The sequence below is a fragment of the Podarcis liolepis genome (genome assembly GCF_965112155.1).
Source record: "Podarcis liolepis genome assembly, chromosome: 13".
Lineage (NCBI taxonomy): Eukaryota > Metazoa > Chordata > Lepidosauria > Squamata > Lacertidae > Podarcis > Podarcis liolepis.
In genome coordinates this window covers 33,485,513-33,505,511 of record NC_139573.1, presented here as the reverse complement: position 1 = coordinate 33,505,511, position 19,999 = coordinate 33,485,513, and the positions used below count along the sequence as shown (strand labels likewise).

At 44.7% G+C, this 19,999-nt stretch overlaps 1 protein-coding gene across 1 annotated transcript in view; it reads right to left on the bottom strand.

Annotated features, from left to right (window-relative positions):
• The window catches only part of TBX21 (T-box transcription factor 21), a 55,721-nt gene extending 50,708 nt beyond the window's left edge, over positions 1–5,013 (bottom strand). Inside the window, exon 1 of the mRNA XM_083469852.1 lies at positions 3,724–5,013. Coding sequence (XP_083325978.1) covers positions 3,724–4,352 — 629 coding nt within the window. The 5' untranslated portion in view covers positions 4,353–5,013. The remainder of the gene's footprint in view (positions 1–3,723) is intronic.
• Between the last annotated feature and the right edge of the window lie 14,986 nt (positions 5,014–19,999).

Here is a 19,999-nt window from a genome sequence, read left to right as displayed (position 1 = left end):
TATCCAGGTTTTAAAAGGGCTCTCTTGCATGGATAAATCAGTGCCCACAAACACACCATAAGAGTCGTTATGATATTTTTCATGCCAAGTGAGAAAAACAGAAGTCTGAAAGATGCAAACTAGGATTTGATGACTTATAGACCTGGGCCAACTCTGCCCACTCACATACTAACCCTCTCTGTCCTTTTCATGCTTGCTTACTTGAAATATCTGCATGCCACATAAGATACACTGAGCTCTTTGGATGAAGGGCAGGTTATAAACCTCACAACAGAGGCAGATTTAGGGGAGCGCCACCAGTTCACCTGCACTGGGCGCAGAGCCAAGAGGGCATCACAACAGTGACTTAGAGGTGGCAGGTTGGTTAGTTGGTGCACAATTTTTGCACTGTATAATTTTGAAAACCCAAAGTCCCCCACTGCTCAGAAAGAACACCTTGGGATCCGTTTACTTGCAAGGTTGCTTTACCTCATATATGCCTACTTAATCACTTCAATCTGTGGAACTGGCACTGTTACAGGTGCCAGATAATACTAGTTCTGCATTTGCAAGAAATTAATCTTTGGAACTCCCTGTGCATCGACACCAGGAAGGCACCTTCAATGTACTGTTTTTGGTGCCCACTGAAAGCATTTTTGTTCAGGCAGACGAGCCTATCTAGACATGTGTTCCAATCTGGTTTTTTAGTTTATTACCGATTTTACTTTTTTGAATATTTTAAATAGGTGTTATTAATGGCTTTAGACTTATAATTCTAAGTGTTTTGTTCTTTTCGTAAACCATTTTTAGGTTTTATTACCATCAAATGGTATATAAATCATGAGAAATAAAAATAAATGAATAAATAACTTGAACAAATTGCACACAGCAATGGGCAACCTAGTATCTTTTTTTCCTTCTCTTCAGATTAGGCCGGGGATGGGTAACTGGCAGACTATAGTCCAGATGGGTCCACGTCATGCCTCTGTCAAATTTGTAGTCAAGTTTCCACTTTCAGAACAAAAGCTTTCCTTCCAAGCTGTAGAAAACAGACATTCAATATTCTAACGTTACATTTCTTCTTTAGATTTTGTATGTAATATGTACAGTGGTACCTCGGGTTAAAAACTTAATTCCTTCTGGAGGTCTGTTCTTAACCTGAGGTATCACTTTAGCTAATGGGGCCTCCCGCTGCCGTGAGATTTCTGTTCTCATCCTGAAGCAAAGTTCTTAACCCGAGGTACTATTTCTGGAAGTGTCTGTAACCCAAGGTACCACTGTATATATAGGCCTCTATTTACAATGCTGTGCCTAACCTCAGTGGAAAAAGGATGCTGTCCTGGCCTGACAACACTTTTAAAGGGGCTTGGTCATTCATAAGCGTATCAGTTTCAGGAGTAAAATTTGTTAGTGTGCACACATGTGTCCAGTGCAGGTTGTATGGAAAATTAAGTTGCCTCTAAAAAGACAGGCACTAACCATCTCTGGCCTAGCATGTTTTCATAAGCGGCACTAGAAACCTATTTTGAGACCCCTATCAAAATAGAGCTGTCAACCCATTAAAGAATTTTCAATCGATTAATCACCTGCCTTATAGCTCATTTACAGAGTGAGTCTGTACATGTATACTCAGACATAAGCCTCACAGAGTTAAATGGAACTTACTCTCAGGTAAGTGTGTGTACAATCCTATGCACATCTAATTGAATCTCATGAGGACTTACTTCTGAGTAGGCACAGGATTGCATAAACTGATCATATTTACGTCCATATTACCAGGCTCTCATTAAAAAAAAAGAACATTGAAGGAAGTGCAGGGTAGCTCAAAATTATAAAAAAAACCAAGTTACTATATTGTTAATATTATAATTCCCCCTTATGGTAACATACCAGAGCCAAAACAGCCTTACAAATAAATACATCAACAAATGTACCTTTAAGACTTAACCACACCCTTGAAATTGGCCTCCACTTTTTGTTAAAAGGGAGAAATAACACCTGAAAGGGAGAGAAGTCCGTAACTCAGACTTAACTTATCTATCGGAATCGACTACCTTAAAAACCTTGGTTTAACCTACCAGTTAATCTAATAAAAAATTGCATCCTGATGTTGGAGGACTAGAAAGCACAAGAAAGTCATTTAAAACAAAGACACAAGCTCAACCCTGAATGTATATTCCAAGTGATGCAGCTTTTGCATTCATTTTTTAGAGGGGAGGTTTTGTTGGTACTGATGGGGAAAGATCTACAAAGTTTTGCTTGTGTATTGTTGTTGTTTAAAGGCCTAAAACATGAAAGGAGAACTAGATTCAGCAGAGAACTAAATTTTCATTGAACTAGAACCTACTCTTCCTTTTTCAGGTCCCTTTTACACCATTTAAAAATAATTTCAAAACACACTATGCCAACAACTGCTGTGCCTCAGCCATATTCTCCAAACATATTGCAAAGTTTAAGTAGCAGCGTTTAAAGTCAAAGCTGGCTCTACCATTAGGCAGAGGGAGGCGGATGCCTCAGTCAGTAGATGCTGAAGTGCAGAGAAAAGCCACAGTGGTTGCCTGGAGATATGAAATGTGTAATATAGCACGTAGCCTCCTTTCTTCAGGCACAAGGAGAACACTGTCCCATCCTCACTAGTGTTAAAGAGTCAGTTACCAGTCAGGTAGGTTTCGAGGGGCGCTGCCATCTTGCAAAATATCTTAGCTCAGCCCTGTCACAGCACTGAGGTACAACTGCTTCTTCACAAATTTGGACGCAAATGCAATCCCAGCAGCCCAGCCACACTTTTGGCCTTCTGGTTTTTTTTGCTCTTACCTCTTACGCGGGACAACCAACTCCAATGTTATTAAGAGACGAAGCTCACTTTCCCTTCACAGCCTTCACACCCACGACTCGCATTCTCCATGCTGCCCCTCAGCCAAGTGAACGTGAGCGGGAGAGAAGACCGAGGGCTTCCCGTCACACCACTAAGAAACACGGGTTTCCCATTCGCACGTTAGGAATAAGACATTCCAGAGCGGGGCCTGTGACAGTCAGCGGGTACATTTAAGGTACACCCCCCCACCACACACAAAGAATCCTGGGAACTGTAGTTCATTAAGGGTGCTGGGGATTGTAGCTCTGATGCTTGGGGAACCTGGCAAATTTAAGGAACAGGTGAACTGCGTTTTAACCGGCTTTTGGTTTTCGATTAATTTGTTCCATTGCTGCTTTATGGTGTAGTTTCGTGCGCGCTTGCGCTTTTGTGAGCCACCCAGAGAACTCTTCTTATGCGGCTGGAGTATAAAAGAAATAAATAAAAACAAAACAATGCGCGTTCCTCGAGCGTACCTCCTTCAGCCGCGCGCCCGTGGGCGCTTCTCTCTCCCTCCCTGGCAAGACTTTAGGGTTGTTTGTGTCCTCCGCGGCGCAGTCCAAAAGCCAACAGCCGGTCTCCCAGCGGACATGTTTGCCCCAATTACGCGCCTGACCCGGGAATATTCCCTGCCGGGCCCACCCTTGCCAACCTCCCCAAGATCCTCTTCCCGGCGCGCTCCAGAAGTTCTTGGCGCGCAGCGGGATCCCTCGGCGCTTCCCACCTCTCCTTCCATTGGGATCCCGCTTCCTTCGCGCTGCGATCCTCCAGATCCGCACATTCCTTCTCTCTTTTCTCTCCACTGAAATCCCTGCCTCCCGCTTCCCGCCGGCCAGCCCACCCCGCGCCACCTCGTGCGCCCTCCGGGCCGATCGCGCGTTGCTGCTCACCTGCCCTGTTTCGTGATGATCATTTCCGTCTGGTGCTTGTGGAACTTGGCCCAGAGAGGATAGTTGTTGAGCACGACTTGGATCTTCCCGGAGACTTGGTAGCCCGGCACTTGGTAGAGAGGCCCGCGCGGGAACATGTGCTGGACGGCGGCCGAGTAGCAGCCTTCTCCCCCGGGCGCGCTGGGATACAGGTCCCCGGCGCTTGGGTAGATCTCGGCCGCGGACACCGAGAAGCCGGGATTCCCCGCAGGGGCAGCCGAAGAAGGAGCAGGAACCGGGGGAGGAGGAGGAGGCGGAGGTCTGTAAGAGGAGCAGTTGTTCACGGCCGGCCCTAGAAACCTGCCCGATGGGGCCGGGCTGCTCACCCCAAAGCCGCCTCCTCCTCCCTGCACCATCTGTGCGCCGTAGGTCAGCCCTAAGTTGCAGCCGCCTTCTTGCATGTGGGGCTCCGGGTAGTAGAAGCGCTCCTGGGGGACGCCGATCTTCAGCTCGGCGGGGTCTTTGGTCGCCGCTCCCTGGAGGTCTGGCGGCTCCTTGGCGAAACTTTGGCTCTCTGCCCCGTTCAGCATGGTGAGGGCAGCGGCGGTCGGGTTGGCGCTTCCTCCGGCGAGGGAATCCAAAGCGCCCATTGAAGAAAGGCTGGCGGGGTGGGGTGGGGGGGAGCGGGAGGGAGTTGGCAGCAGAGGAAAAAAGGAGGAGGAGGGCTGAGGAGGAGGAGGAAGGTAGGTAAGTAAGTAGGGAAGGGGGGAAAAGTCCCGAGGGTTGGCTCGAAACCCTTAAAGGCTCATCGTGGCTGGGAAAGGGGACACCCAGTGGTGTCCCCTACCCGAGACCAGCCTAGTCCGTTTTATCAACAGCAATCTGGTCCGTTTCCTTACTTGGCAGAACGAGGCTGCTCAATTTCGCTCCTCATCCTTCTTTAGCAGCCGTGCTTTCTCCTGCATCGCAAAACATCGCCAGAAGTTTGGGGTTGTTGTTTATATATTCGCAAGATCCGGATGCGGCAGCTGATGGGTCAAGATCACAGCTGCTTAACTCCGGGTTTCTTCTCTACTTTTTCTTTCCTAAGGATCTCAAGAGGGGGGTTATTTTCCCCCCCTTTCTACTTTATTCTCTTCTTTGCTACTCTGCCCAGCCCATCCTCGCCGCCTCCGAAAACTGCTCTCTCGACCTGCCTCCTATTAAAAGAACAGCGTTCGAGCTCTCGTGTCGGCTTCGCTTCCATTGGCTGAGCGGAGTTTCCAAGACACGCCCACCTCCGCTGCTCCTTCCCCTTCACTGCTGCAAGCTTCGCTCCAATGAATTAAGAAGACAGGTCCTTCCAAAGTGATCTCCCTATTATTATTCTTATTATTATTCTTATTATTATTCTTATTATTCTTATTATTATTCTTATTATTATTAATTCCAACATGCCAGTTCTGTATTCTTGGTTTTTTTGCCTAGTTATATCCCAGAATAAAAAATAAATTTATATATGGTTGGTGCTATTTTGGACGGAATATTCCTCCATTCAAATATAAGTAACTATTCTGGGGTTTTTTTTGGGGGGGGTTCTTCTGAAACTCAATAAAAAATATATTTTAAAAAATGAATTAAAACCAACTGCCTGAGTAAAACTCTGTGGTGTCAGGGCAATGCTTATATTCTATTTTCAGGTTCAGATGTTGTATGAACTCCTAGTTCCCACTTCAGAGGTTGAGCATGCACAATCAAATCTACAGGTTGATTATAAGCTTTCCAAAAAAAGGGGGGCTCACATATATATCTGTGTGCACAGGGAGCTGTCTCCACCTGAGTGTGAACCCTGAAAAGCAGGGTTCCTGACCATGTGAAGAGAGCCGTCTGTGTGAACAGTTCTTGTTCGATATGCAGGGATCAGGTGTGCAAGACCACTTCCTCCCCCTCCCTCGCACCACCCTCGTTGCTGCTCTAGGCTCCTTTGGGGCAAAAGGAGTAGTATAAATGTAATAAGATGAAACATAAAATATTAAGAGGGTTTTGTTTTTGGTACATCCCAGTCACTGCTTATTAATTAATGAAAGTACATCTTTGGCCCTCCAGATTTTGTTGGACTGCAACTCTCATCACCCCTGACCATTGTCTGTGCTTGTAAAGCCTAGAAGCTGGAGTCCGTCAACATCTGGAAGACCAAAGGTTTCCCTGTCTGTACAGAATAATAGAATCGTAGGGTTGGAAGGGACTTTGTGGAATCATTTAGTCCAAACCCTGTAATGTAGGAATGTGCACCCATACAGGGATCAAAACCTTGGCGTTATCAGCACCACACTGCAACCAACTGAGCTAACCAGTAAGCCTTGATTTAAGACTTTCATAATAACCTCATTTCCTCCGACGAAGTTCTTTTCTGCAGCTTTATCCTCCAATCAACCCTGGGAAGTAGGTTAGGTTGAGAGACGGTGGCTTGCTTTAAAGCCATTGCTAGCAATTGTAAGGATCATGGGTGTTGTAGTCTACCAACATCTGCAGGGTCACAGGCTCCCCACTTCTGCTTTAAATAATGGGTCTGGAAATTAAGATTTACCATCTTGATTAATTAACAGGGGGGAGAGAGCAGAATAGGCCTCACACAGCATTACCAGGAGTGATTTGAACATAAATGTGATTATATTGACACCTGGATTTGAGATACTGATCTTAAAATTCATTGACAAGTGCCCCTTTAGAAAGAGTTCACTGCTTTAATATGAAGGAGATCTATTTAAATCAATCCATTTAGGGGATCTTTTTCTTTCTTTCTCTCTCCCTCTCTCTCTCTGTCTCAGCAGAATGTAAACAATTAAAGTGGCTGTAGGTACTTCCTAATTTGAATTTCCCTGTAAACATTCTCAGTTGCACCCAATTAAGTTAACTCTGAGTAGACCCAATGAAATCAATGAACTCAAGTTTGTCATGTCCATGAACTTCAACGAGTCCAATCTGAATATAACGCAATACTACTTTGATGGTTTTTAGTATTACCAATTATAGAACTGAATTTAAGGGACTGGGCCGGGGTGCATTGAGGGGTTGGGAGGAATTATCAAAGTTTAAACATTGTCCTGTACATTCTGATGCTTAAACATAATTGTCCAGCATTTCACTTTGATATGCCTCAATGCCAAATTGCAAAGATAAAGTCATATCCCTGCTCCTCATATTCTCCCACTCCATAACTGAACACTGGCATTTTTGCCATGTCTATGTGTATTTCTAACTCTAGCCGGGGAGTTGAAGAACTACATTGTCTCATTTTTTTGTTCTTGTTCAGACTAAAGCAAGCAGATCATACTTAGGGCATATGATTTGAGATTTCTTACAACCAACTCCTCAAATCCGTTATCAATTCAATCTTATTGGGGAGGGCTGAGGGAAATCCTCCGATGTCAACAGAATTAACCTCCAAGGAAATAAACTCAGAACTGAAGCTTTACATTTGCAAATGTCACAATACAGTGGTACCTCAGGTTAAGTACTTAATTCATTCCGGAGGTCCGTTCTTAACCTGAAACTGTTCTCAACCTGAAGCACCACTTTAGTTAGTGGGGTCTCCCGCTACCACTGCACCGCCGCCATGTGATTTCTGTTCTCATCCTGAGGTAAAGTTCTTAACCCGAGGTAATATTTCTGGGTTAGCGGAGTCTGTAACCTGAAGCGTATGTAACCCGAGGTACCACTGTATTAAAAAAGCTGTTTTCTTCATTCTGGAGTGGTGGCCACTTGCATTACTCGGCACATGCTCAGAATTGTGCTGTTCTTTATTACTTCATATGTTCCAAGTTTCGGTCATGGCACTGAAATTGGGATCCCAAGCGAAACTTCCCTTCATCTCTGCTTAAAATGTTTGGGGATTAGTGAAGGATACCCAGTGGCAAGAAAAAGGCACCCTGCATACACCCAGAGGCACTGTCTTCTTCACTGTTACTTCACTTATTTTACAATACAGCTTCCCAGACAAAGCTAAATTTAAACTCAAACAGCCCCAAAACAGACCTTCACATCATATCAGTATCTGATAATGAAAAAGTGGTGACTAATTTGCCGTATTCTGGGGACTTTTCCATTTGGAAATAAAAGCAGGTGGTGGACCAACATATACTTTTACATGGGTAGTTATTAACTAAGATCGCAAGGTTTAGATCACCCAGATTCCATTAGTTCCAGGTAAGGCATATCATTATACAACTAACAGTGAAATAGTCTTGTTTACACACAAAACCAAATTTCTGGAATATTAATTACAACTCATTCTATATGTAACTTTATAAACAATATTGCTGTTAATTTATGAAGATCCTCTTCTCATTCCTCTCTTAAAAATATATAGGACACAGATCTTAATTCACTTATATTAGAGAAGGAATGGTCGTGGTTATTTTTAAAATGTTCCAACAAGACTAATTAGTGTTAACTTACAAAAACTTTTAATGCTATTTATCCTAATGCTGCTGATAGCTGTCAAGAGACAGAATTTATCTGATGTAGATTCATGCACATCTTTTGATTATGTCAATATACAGAAACATTTTGGAAGCGAATCGCAATTGGAAATTGAAAAATAACATGATATAACATCCCTGCCACCCCCAAAGCTGAAAAATACTTTATTGGGTTCTTTTAAAATAGGATATAGGAACACCGGATTTAGAACTCATTCCTAACTTGTTGCCTGCTACCAATATGATATGATGTGATAGCCATCTTCAAATATCTCAAGGCCTTGTCACATGGAAGATGGAGGAAGTTTGTTTTCTCCTGCTCTGGAGGGTAGGATCCGAACCAATGGCTTCAAGTTACAAGAACGGAGATTCCAGGTAAAAATCAGGAAGAACTTTCTGACGGTAAGAGCTGTCCGACAGTGGAGGTTGTGGGCTGTCCTTCCTTGGAGGTTTTTAAGCAGTGGCTGGATGGCAATCTGTCATGGATGCTTTAGCTCAGATTCCTGCATTGCAGGGGGTTGGACTAGATGACCCTTGGGATCCCTCCCAACTCTACAATTTTATGAGTGGGAGGCTACAGGAGAGAGAAACGGATATACATATAGAGCATGGAGTTGCACAACAGGCCGAAATTCACAAGGTGAAACCTTCCCTGTCTTTTTCACTCCAGGCAGAGGGCCTTCTTGGTAGTGGTGCCCACCCTGTGGAACACCCACCCATCAGATGTCAAAGAAATACAGTAAACAACTACAGTGGTACCTTGGGTTACAGACGCTTCAGGTTACAGACTCCGCTAACCCAGAAATAGTACCTCAGGTTAAGAACTTTGCTTCAGGATGAGAACAGAAATCACATGGCGCAGCAGCAGCGGGAAGCCCCATTAGCTAAAGTGGTACCTCGGTTTAAGAACACTTTCAGGTTAAGAATGGACCTCCAGAACGAATTAAGTTCTTCACCCGAGGTACCACTGTATCTGACTTTTAGAAGACATATGAAGGCAGCCCTGTTTAGGGAAGTTTTTAATGTTTGATGTTTTCTCGTATTTTTTTATATTTTGTTGGGAGCCGCCCAGAGTGGCTGGAGAGACCTACCCAGATGGGTGGGGTATAAATAAATTATTATTATTATTATTATTATTATTATTATTATTATTACTACTACTACGCTGAGGAAACTGATGGTGCTATGTGAAAAAGAACTATTTCAGCTGGGGCGAGAGTGACAGACAGAGAGTGTTTGGGGCAGCAACCAAAGGTTCTTTGGGAGGGTGTTATTCTGGCAGTTTTCACAAAGTCTTCATAACAGTTTTGTGTTTAAGGTTAGATCAGGAAATCCCTGCAGACACACAGAGCACCAGCAGGAAGGTCTGTCTGATGCTATGTAAACCAAGGGATGTGCTCCCCCTCTGTGAAGATGTGAGTAGGGCTGGTTTGATGGGCCAGTTGTCTCTCCAGGGGGGTTGTGTATTGTCCCATCAGACAGAGTTTAGCAGCCATCTCAGCCCATTCACAACTTTCATTGTTTGGAGGGGTTCCTTCTGTCTCTTCCTCCTGTATGCAAAAAAACCCTCTTCCTGCTTCCTCTAAGGTCCACTCTGCCACTGTAAGCTTCAAGGATTCCAAGAAAGGGGCAGAAATGAGATAGGAAACAATAAAACAGAATAAAGCAGCTGTCCATACTAGGATTTTAGGGGAGCAAACACAACAGAAAGCAGAGATCTGTGAAATGCTTTCTAAGGGAGCCAGTGGTGTTATGAAACAGGTCCCTTTCTGTGTACAAACTCAATTTCTTCTGTCCTGCTACTCTCCCAAACTCAGACAGGTTTGGAGAGCTTTGGAAGAACTGCAAGAACCTGCAACACCTTTTGACCAGAGGCAACAGTGGAATGAGTTTGCATCTCATGCCCAAGGCATATTTTACGGTTCTCAAAAGAAAAGAAAGGAAACAAAAAGCTGAACAAACCCTACTGTCACGATTCTGGCCTAAAATAATTGTATTCTGTACTTTTCTCTAGCAGCATTCACTTCAGCCACAAGAGATGCACATCATATTGTCCAGAAACAAAGTTGCTGTTGTCTTTAAAATGCCAGGAATCCACTTTTAAACTGTTGTCTCCTACCAGTGACAAGCTAGCTGCTAGTGGACAGGCATTTTAGAACTCAAGGCTGGGCTTTCAATGTGGCTTACACCCACACAACATCTTTTTTAATTGACCAAGGCCTGGCCACCTCTAGGAACAGCAATATTTGAATTTTAGCATTGTAGGATTTATGTGTACCCCTCTTGTTCATCTCTGTATGACAACCGTTCTGCCTTCCATTGGAAAGTAATTTTGTGCAGCTCAAACACTGGTCTTTATTATTGAATTACTACATCATTATCTCCATTATCTTCACAACAACCCTGTGAGGTGGGTTAAGTGAAGAGTCAGCGACTGGCCCAAAGTCGCCTCCTTCATGTTTCAGTTGGGGGTTGAACAAGGATTTCCCCTGTCCTCACCTGACAATCTGCTAACCATTACACCACAATAGCTCTGTGTTGGCAACTGCAAGAAGTTGGCCCCCAATACAAACTCCTTTATACTTTCACTGGAGGGATGGCTGTTTTAGTGCATTGCATCAAAAATAACAAAGGCTGCTTCCAGACCACCACTACGGTGGTACCTCGGGTTAAGAACTTAATTCATTCTGGAGGTCCGTCCTTAACCTGAAACTGTTCTTAACCTGAGGTACCACTTTCGCTAATGGGGCCTCCCGCTGCCACCGCGCCACCGCCCCATGATTTCTGTTCTCATCCTGAAGCAAAGTTCTTAACCCAAGGTACTATTTCTGGGTTAGCAGAGTCTGTAACCTGAAGCGTTTGTAACCTGAAGCTTCTGTAACCAGAGGTACCACTGTATCTTGTGAGAATGATTTAATTATGAAATGGCTTAATGATGCAATTTAGGTTGAGTGAATATAGTGGATTTGGCACACTAGCACAACAAACTCACTTACAAAACAACAACAAGAAGAAACCCATGGAATTTTTGCAGTAAGAAAAATTATGGGAAAATGCACCAGAAAGTGGGTTAAAGGCAATGTTGGGTGATTTCATATAATTTCTGTGCAAACAAACCAGAATGAATGCTCACTAAGCAGGTCTGCTGCAAGAGCCAGTGGAATCTTGAAGCACCTTAGAGAAGGGAATGGCAGATCTGTGAGTTCCACTTTGTTTCTTTACTAGAACACATAACTAACCCAAGCCGGGTGCATGCACTTAAGAGTTAAAGCATTATTGTAGCCAATGAATTGTTTTGCATAGGACAGAACATAATAAAGAAATAAAGTGTACTCCACATTTTTCCTTGATAGGACTCAAGGTAGCTTACGGATAAAAACAAGAATCACTAAAAACAGGGAAAATATAATTTTAAAACAACTAAACATTAATAGAATTAAAACCTCTGATGCAGTGCTTTCTACTCCACTAAAGCTTTCTGCAGGGGCGGGGAACCTGTGCCCCTCCAGATGTTAATTTAGTTTATTTATTTCAGAACGTATAAACTGCTCCACCCTCAAGGAATACCCAAGAAGTGCATAGATGGGACTATAACTCTGATCCTTGACCGTTGGTTGAATCCGATGGGAGCTGGAATCCAACAAAATCTGGAAGTTTCCCCCCATCCCTGGTTTATGCCAACATAAACATGCCAGTTACAGATAGGTAGCCGTGTTGGTCTGCCATAGTCAAAATAAAAAAATTCCTTCCAGTAGCACCTTAAAGACCAACTAAGTTAGTTCTTGGTATGAGCTTTCGTGTGCATGCGCACTTCTGTGTATCTGAAGAAGTGTGCATGCACACGAAAGCTCATACCAAGAACTAACTTAGTTGGTCTTTAAGGTGCTACTGGAAGGAATTTTTTTTATATAAACATGCCAGTCTTTCAGGATTCCACATACAGCCTTTGTTATTTCTGCAGGAGTTGTGGCTACTTTCTTTGAGGAATGTGGCCTCTCAGGCTCCTATTGGATGAGTGACTCTGACATCACTATGGAGAAATGACATAGCTGCTCCTTTCTTGTGCCTATGCCACACAATACTGCAAAATACTTTTAAAGTGTGCCACTGAAGTGCTCCTCTGAACCAGCTGAAAATAGGGTGGCCACTGGGCGACACATGTAGTGTGACTCGGCAACTACAGTGGTACCTCAGGTTAAGAACTTAATTCGTTCTGGAGGTCCATTCTTAACCTGAAACTGTTCTTAACCTGAGGTACCACTTTAGCTAATGGGGCCTCCTGCTGCCGCCATGCAATTTCTGTTCTCATCCTGAAGCAAAGTTCTTAACCCGAGGTACTATTTCTGGGTTAGCAGAGTCTGTAACCTGAAGCGTCTGTAAGCTGAAGCATCTGTAACCCAAGGTACCACTGTACCACTCAGGAGTTCAGCAGGAAGTTACGGGACGGCCACTGGTTAGAAATGAAACAGTGTGACTCCTCTGAAACATTTGCAGATGCAAACCAGTGCTGGATTTAGGGCGGTGAGGGCATTTCCCCTACACAGGGCACCAGATTGAGGGGGCACCCCGAGACTCCAGCCGCTGATTCCTCCTCTCTAGCACTATCAGGGGGCTCCTGCAGCCAGGACACTTATTTTTCCGGACCAAGCGTAGGTGGTGCTTGGGGGAGCCACAGGTGCTTCCATAGGCGAGGGAGGGGCATTGGCATAGCCAACAAGGGGCTTCTGCACCCCCTAGCAGAGGCCTGGCCTCCTAACAAATGCCTGCAACCTGTAACGTCCTATTTGGGGGGGATTTTTACCTGTGATCTCCCCAAAAAAGCTCAACAAGTTTTTGGGTCTCCCCTAACAAAAATCCTGGCTATTTCCATGCATGATGGGGAGCTAAGTGTTGGGTGCTTGTGTGCCCCGGGTTGAAGAGGGCAGCTGGCTCTCCTCCACCTCCTCTTCCCTGCCCCTCCAGCACTGCTAAAGGTAAAGATAAAGGGACCCCTGACCATTAGGTCCAGTCGTTGGCCGACTCTGGGGTTGCGGTGCTCATCTCGCTTTATTGGCCAAGGGAGTCGGCATACAGCTTCTGGGTCATGTGGCCAGCATGACTAAGCCGCTTCTGGCGAACCACTGCAGTGCACAGAAATGCCACTACCTTCCCGCCGGAGTGGTACCTATTTATCTACTTGCACTTTGATGTGCTTTCAAACTGCTAGGTTGGCAGGAGCAGGGACCGAACATTGGGAGCTCACCCCGTCGCAGGGATTCGAACCACCAGCCTTCTGATTGGCAAGCCCTAGGCTCTGTGGTTTAACCCACAGCGCCACCCAAGTACATAGACCTCTTTGAACTTTTTCTACAGGGCCCAAGGAGCTGCTGCAGCAGGGGGTGCCAAATTTGACTCTCCCTCATTATCAAAGTCTTATTACCCAAGTCTGCCCCTGGTGCAAACAAAATTGGAGTGCTTATACTTGACCCTGGTTTCAACACTGTTTGTATCTGCAGATGTTTCAGGGTGGTCACACATCTTCAGTTGCAACCAGTGCCTGTCCTGTAACTTCCTTTCTGAGAATCCCGAAACTTTGTACACTTCCAATGTTCCAACGCTGCTTTGTTCCCCACTTTTGTTGTACCACACTGCAAGAGTCGCCCCTCCAGGTGACAATAATGTGGTAACAATGAATATCACAGAGCAGCTAATAAAACAGAAGGAAGTGTGGACGATCCAGTATAATTCCACCACCAGTGCGTCATCAATGCTTCGATGCCATGCTGCAGAATAAACCTGCATCATCAAAAAAACAGATAATGTGTACTGCGATATGCAGATAGATGCAAATTAAGAAATAATTTCAACAGAAGGACCATAGTGAAGGTGCCTGAGGCCAGGTAATCTGACAGCTGAGTCTGCTGTCTGGCTTGCTAACTGTTGATGGGCAGCTTCCAGGATTAAGCTGAGCATCCTGTTCTCACATTGGCCTGTGGGAAGCCTTCAAAGAGGTTGTTGTTGTTGTTGTTTAGTCGTTTAGCCATGTCCGACTCTTCGTGACCCCATGGGCCACAGGACACCAGGCACTGCTCTCTTCCGCTGCCTCCCGCAGTTTGGTCAAACTCATGTTCATAGCTTCGAGAACACTGTCCAACCATCTCGTCCTCTGTCGTCCCCTTCTTTCCCAGCATCAGGGTCTTTTCCAGGGAGTCTTCTCTTCTCATGAGGTGGCCAAAGTATTGGAGCCTCAGCTTCAGGATCTGTCCTTCCAGTGAGCACTCAGGGCTGATTTCCTTCAGAATGGATTGGTTTGTTCTTCTTGCAGTCCATGGGACTCTCAAGAATCTCCTCCAGCACCATAATTCAAAAGCATCAATTCTTCGGCGATCAGCCTTCTTTATGGTCCAGCTCTCACTTCCATACATCACTACTGGGAAAACCATAGCTTTAACTATAAAGACCTTTGTTGGCAAGGTGCTGTCTCTGCTTTTTAAGATGCTGTCTAGGTTTGTCATTGCTTTTCTCCCAAGAAGCAGTCATCTTTTAATTTTGTGGCTGCTGTCACAACTGCACTTTGCCCGCCTGCAATTCCTATTACTGCATTACTGCAAAACACAGCCCTCATGTAGCCACTGATTGCCTAGCCTAGTTCTTAATGAATTTGCACAATCCTCTTTTAAAGCCCACCCAAGTCTGTGGCTATCACTGCCTCCCCTGGGAGCAAGTTCCATAGTTTAGCTACGAGCAGTGTACTTCATTTTAACTCTCCTGAATCCTCTTCTCCCCCTTCTTAGGGTTCTGTATATTTAATCCCAGTTTGGGCAGTCCTTCAAATGGAGAACAGTCCTCTGTAAAGAAGGACACATGGCCACCCTTGCTGGGGGGAAACCAAAAATAAATCACTGCCAAAGTGGCAGGTTTCCTACCCTGCCATTTGAGGAACCTTTTGCAGAAAGTTTTTTCCCCTACCTTAAAAAAACACACCACTTATTAGCAAATACAAATAGATTTTTATTTTTTTTAAAATACAGTTGATCCTCAGCCCCCTCCATCTCCAGTATATACCTAAAACTGGCAGGTACTTTTCCATTTCAGATGAACCTGCAGTGGCCTCTCCTTCTAACAAGAGCCACAGGCAACTGAGGGTGACAGAGCTCAGCTGAAATCAGTGTCAACGTGTACTTTAAAAAACCTGGATCTTTTGCAATCACTGACATTCCTGAAATGTCCTTTTTTGTTTTAAGTCATTTTGGCTACTTGGACCTACAATGCAACACATGGGGGAAAGATGTGGCATTCTCAGCCTCCCCAAGTGAAGCTGGCACAGTAACTCCTAAATTGTTTACTGCAAGAAATTATCTGGGGGAACTCTGAAAGGGCTCTCTCTCAAAAAGAGGCTGCCCACCACATCTCTCCATGAGTCACTGCTCTGGTCTTGGTGGCATTCGGTTAGCCTCCACTGGTTGGCCTCGTCTCTCCATCAGGTGTTGCCTCCCATTCAGTTGCTCCCAGTGGCAAGAAAGGTATTGGAATAGCAGACCCTCAAGTGTGACCCCTCACTCTTTTCATTGGAGAGGCACTCTTGGGTTAGCAGTGGCTCACGCAGAAACACAGGGAACAAATTTATTTGAAAGTGGGAATCCTTACTCTTCACAATTACACAGATCAAGGGCTCATTCACACCCGCCCGCCCCAAATTTTCCCCACAGCAAATCCATGATTTATCACTGAATCGGAACAAACAGCAACCGGGTTTTCCTCAGAGAATAATAATAATTTATTATATGCCGCCAATCTGACTGGGTTTCCCCAGCCACTCTGGGCGGCACCCAACAAAAAATAGGAAAATCACAATGCAACACCAAACACTAAAAACTTCGCTGAACAGGGCTGCCTTCAGATGTCTTTTTAAAATAACATAGCTGTTTATCTGTGTTACATTTGCCGGGAGGGCATTCCACCAGGCAGGCGCAACCACCGAAAAGGCCGTGCTTGGTTCCCTGTAACCTCACCTCTCACGATGAGGGAACCACCAGAAGGCCCTCGGAGCCGGACCTCAGTGTCCAGGCTGGGCAACGGGGGTGAAGATGCTCCTTCAGGTATACAGGGTCAATTGCCGTGTGCTCTGATTTAGCGCTAAAGCGTGGGTTTTCCAGGGGAAAGTAGCAGGGCAAAACGAAAACTGCTTAGACCCATGGGACAAGTGGGGCTGAGCTGGATGAGCCTGAAAAGTAAGCCTTGCTCTCATTTTATTTATTTGCTTAAATTATTTAGTATGTTTACACCCCCACCTTATCGCACACAGTTTCTCTGTCTAACCATACCCCCACCCCTGCCCCATACACAGCAATCAAAAGCACAGAAAGGCAGCCTGGAAGTTAAAACATACTAAGAACATATAAAACTGCCTTTATGTCAACCTGTCCAGCTCATGGTTTCAGATAGAGTATTTCCAAGCCCTAGCAATATGTGCCAAATAGAGAACCTGGGGTCTTGTGCATACAAAGCCTGTGCTCTACTACTGAGCTACAAAGAGGAGACAACAACGTGTTAATTCTTTTAATTCAGTAAAAAGTGTGCCACAGCAGCTACCAAATATTTGGGTAACACTGGTGTTGCATAAACAGTATTTCTTGGAGAGTTTCCATTATACTACAAGGCCTTTGGCTTCAGAGTTATATGGGCAGTACAGTGGTACCTCGAGTTAAGTACTTAATTCGTTCTGGAGGTCTGTACTTAACTTGAAACTGTTCTTAACCACTTTAGCTAATGGGATCTCCTGCTGCTGCCGCGACACTGGAGTACAAATTCTGTTCTCATCCTGAAGCAAAGTTCTTAACCTGAAGCACTATTTCTGGGTAAGCGGAGTCTGTAACCTGAAGCGTATGTAACCCAAGGTACCACTGTATACAAAAGCTTGAGGGTGGGAGTGGATAATCTGCGATCTTCCAGGCACTGTTAGATTCCAACTTCTATCAACTTCAGCCAGCAAGACCAGTGGCCATAAACATCTTCTGGAGATCCACAAGTTCTCTAACCCTTCCCTCTACCACGCTGGCTCTCTCAGAGAGTGTCTGGACATTTCCTCTCAACACCGAAGTCTGCAAAAGGGTTCTGTGTAACACAGAGGTTTGCGTCTTCAAAGGGAGGTTGGCTTCACAAAAAGATGTGTCTCGCTTACTTTCTATTTATTGTCGGAAGATAATGTTCCCTCTATAATTCCCAGCCCAGCCCTTTGTGTTGGGAAGAATTTGTTCGTGAGAACTCATTAGGAAGAGAAGGGAAAGTGTTATAACGAGAAGCAGCCTCGATGTAAGAATGTGTTAATTCATTCTAGCTTTACTTTCTCCTCGGCAAAGGAAAATATAAATAAATGTAATGAATACCTTGTGTCATCAAGCCAGGAAGGCATAACATCCTTACAGAAGAAATCCCCCTGCCTTCAGCCAACCTAAGTTAGTATGATGACTGCCCATCTTGGATTTCTTCAAGGACATACAAATCTGCTTTTACTGAGTCAGCCTTTCTCTCTAATTTTATAATATTTTGATTAAATTCTCAACAAAAACAAACAACAACAAACACCACCACAACAAACACAAACAAGGAAATATATACACAAAACAGTATCAAATCCATAAAATGGGATTCTCCAAATCCCATGACTTCCCTCCCCTCCTCCCCTGGTTCCTTAAGTTTCATTTCTACTCCAAATTATTTTTTTCTACTTCTAATTTCCTGTACTATTTCTAAAATGACAAGTGCTCTTAAAATCCTGCCAATGTATTAACCTGATTACAATACTTTTGCATATACATAATAAACATTTCCCATTCTTTTTAAAATTTATTGTCATCTTGATTTCTGACCTTTCCAGTTAGTTTCGCCATTTCAGCATTGTCCATTAACTTGGTTTGCCATCTTTGGGCGGCCGTCGTAGCATACATAAACAATTTTTTCTGGTCTTTTGGAATCTCCGCTCCTACAATACCTAATAAAAAGGCTTCTGGTTTTTTAACAAAGGTTACTCTAAACATTTTTTCCCCCCATTTCATTAAAGATCAGCCTTTCTCAATATTGCCTACACTGACTGGCAGCAGCTGCCCAGGGTCTTGGCCACAGGTCTTTCTTTGCCCAGCCTTAACTGGAGATGCTGGGGTTTGAACTTGGAACCTTTTGCATGCAAAGCGGGTGTTGTACCACTGAGATATGGAGTGATTGCCTTGCTTCTACTGTTTGCAGACTCTTTTGCATTGGTCTTTGGGAAGGAGGGACCCACTGCTAAATTGTGGCCTAATTCAAGATGGGTCATAATAGCAGAACTACCAGCAATTCAAATATGCGGTTTTTAAAAAAGGGGTTTCCCAGTGTATGCTTGGTTTAAAGGTGGGTCCCATCTGAGAAGGTTGAAGACTAGAGCATGAGTGCATTCCTTCCCACACAAATTGGCAATATTTGATGCTGGGCTTCCCAGAACCATCTGGTTGCCCACTTTGAGGAATAAGCTGCTGGACTCAGTAGGTCTTTGGTCTCATCCACCAAGGTGCTCCTTCAGTCCTAATCCCTTTTAAAATATACAGTGGTACCTCGGGTTAAGTACTTAATTCGTTCCTGAGGTCCGTTCTTAACCTGAAACTGTTCTTAACCTAAATCACCACTTTAGCTAATGGGGCCTCCTGCTGCTGCCGCACCACCAGAGCACGATTTCTGTTCTCATCCTGAAGCAAAGTTCTTAACCCGAGGTACTATTTCTGGGTTAGCGGAGTCTGTAATCTGAAGCGTATGTAACCTGAGGTACCACTGTATACAGTATATGAATCAATGTACTGTGAGAATGGCCCAGTCCAAGCCTTCTATTGTCTCATTGCGCTCTGGGAAGGAGACACATCCAAGCAAACTGTTTCTGCAAAGCCCTGTGGGCCCTGAAGCCACCTTCAGTATATAGACAGTCTGTAGATACCGTGGTACCTCTGTCTAAGAACAGTCCTGTTATCAAACGATTCAGGCAACACACTCCGCAAAAACGGAAGTAGGTGTTCCGGCTAGCAAACTTTGCCCTGGAAGAAGAACGGAAGCCAACCGGTGGAAGGGCACCGGTGGCGGGAAGCCTCATTGGGGAAAGCGTGCCTTGGTTTAAGAACGCTTTCGGTGTAAGAACAGACTTCTGGAACGAATTACGTTCGTAAACGGTGGTACCACTGCATTGAAACAAGCAAGCACCCAACTCTACCCTGACTCATGTTGGCCACATAGCACTGGGACATACCAGGCCTCTGTGAAGAAAGGTGACAAGTTTGGGGGCTTTTTTAGTTCAGGTGAGTAAGGGGGAAAGTAGGACAGGAGCGAGCCAGCAGTAAATTACACTGAGCGAGTTAATTCATTATTAACAAAATACCTGTCTGCTCCCGTCTCTTCACTATCCCTCAAGCCCTCTGCTTCTAGCACTTCCCAGCTTGTCCCCTCCTCTGAGGTGTGGCCAGTGTCCCCCCACCAGTTGCCAGGTTCAAAATCCTCTTCCTCTGCACCTTCCATGGGGAGCTCTTGGTTGGGCGGCTTCCCCCACACTTTCTCATTGAGCCAGTCCCTGAAGGTTGACCAACTCCCTTCCCTTCCAATTTTTTGTTGGCATTTGAAAACAGTTTTACTCTGGGAGGTGTCCCATTGTATCTTCACTGTCATTTTTTTTAAAAAATGTACCTCCCCCCCCCCCCTTGATTTTCTTTAATGTTCCTGTGGGGAGGGAGAAAGAGAGAGATGAAAGATAGATAGATAGATAGATAGATAGATAGATAGATAGATAGATAGATGATAGATAAATAGATGATAGATAGATGCAGTGGTACCTCGGGTTACATACA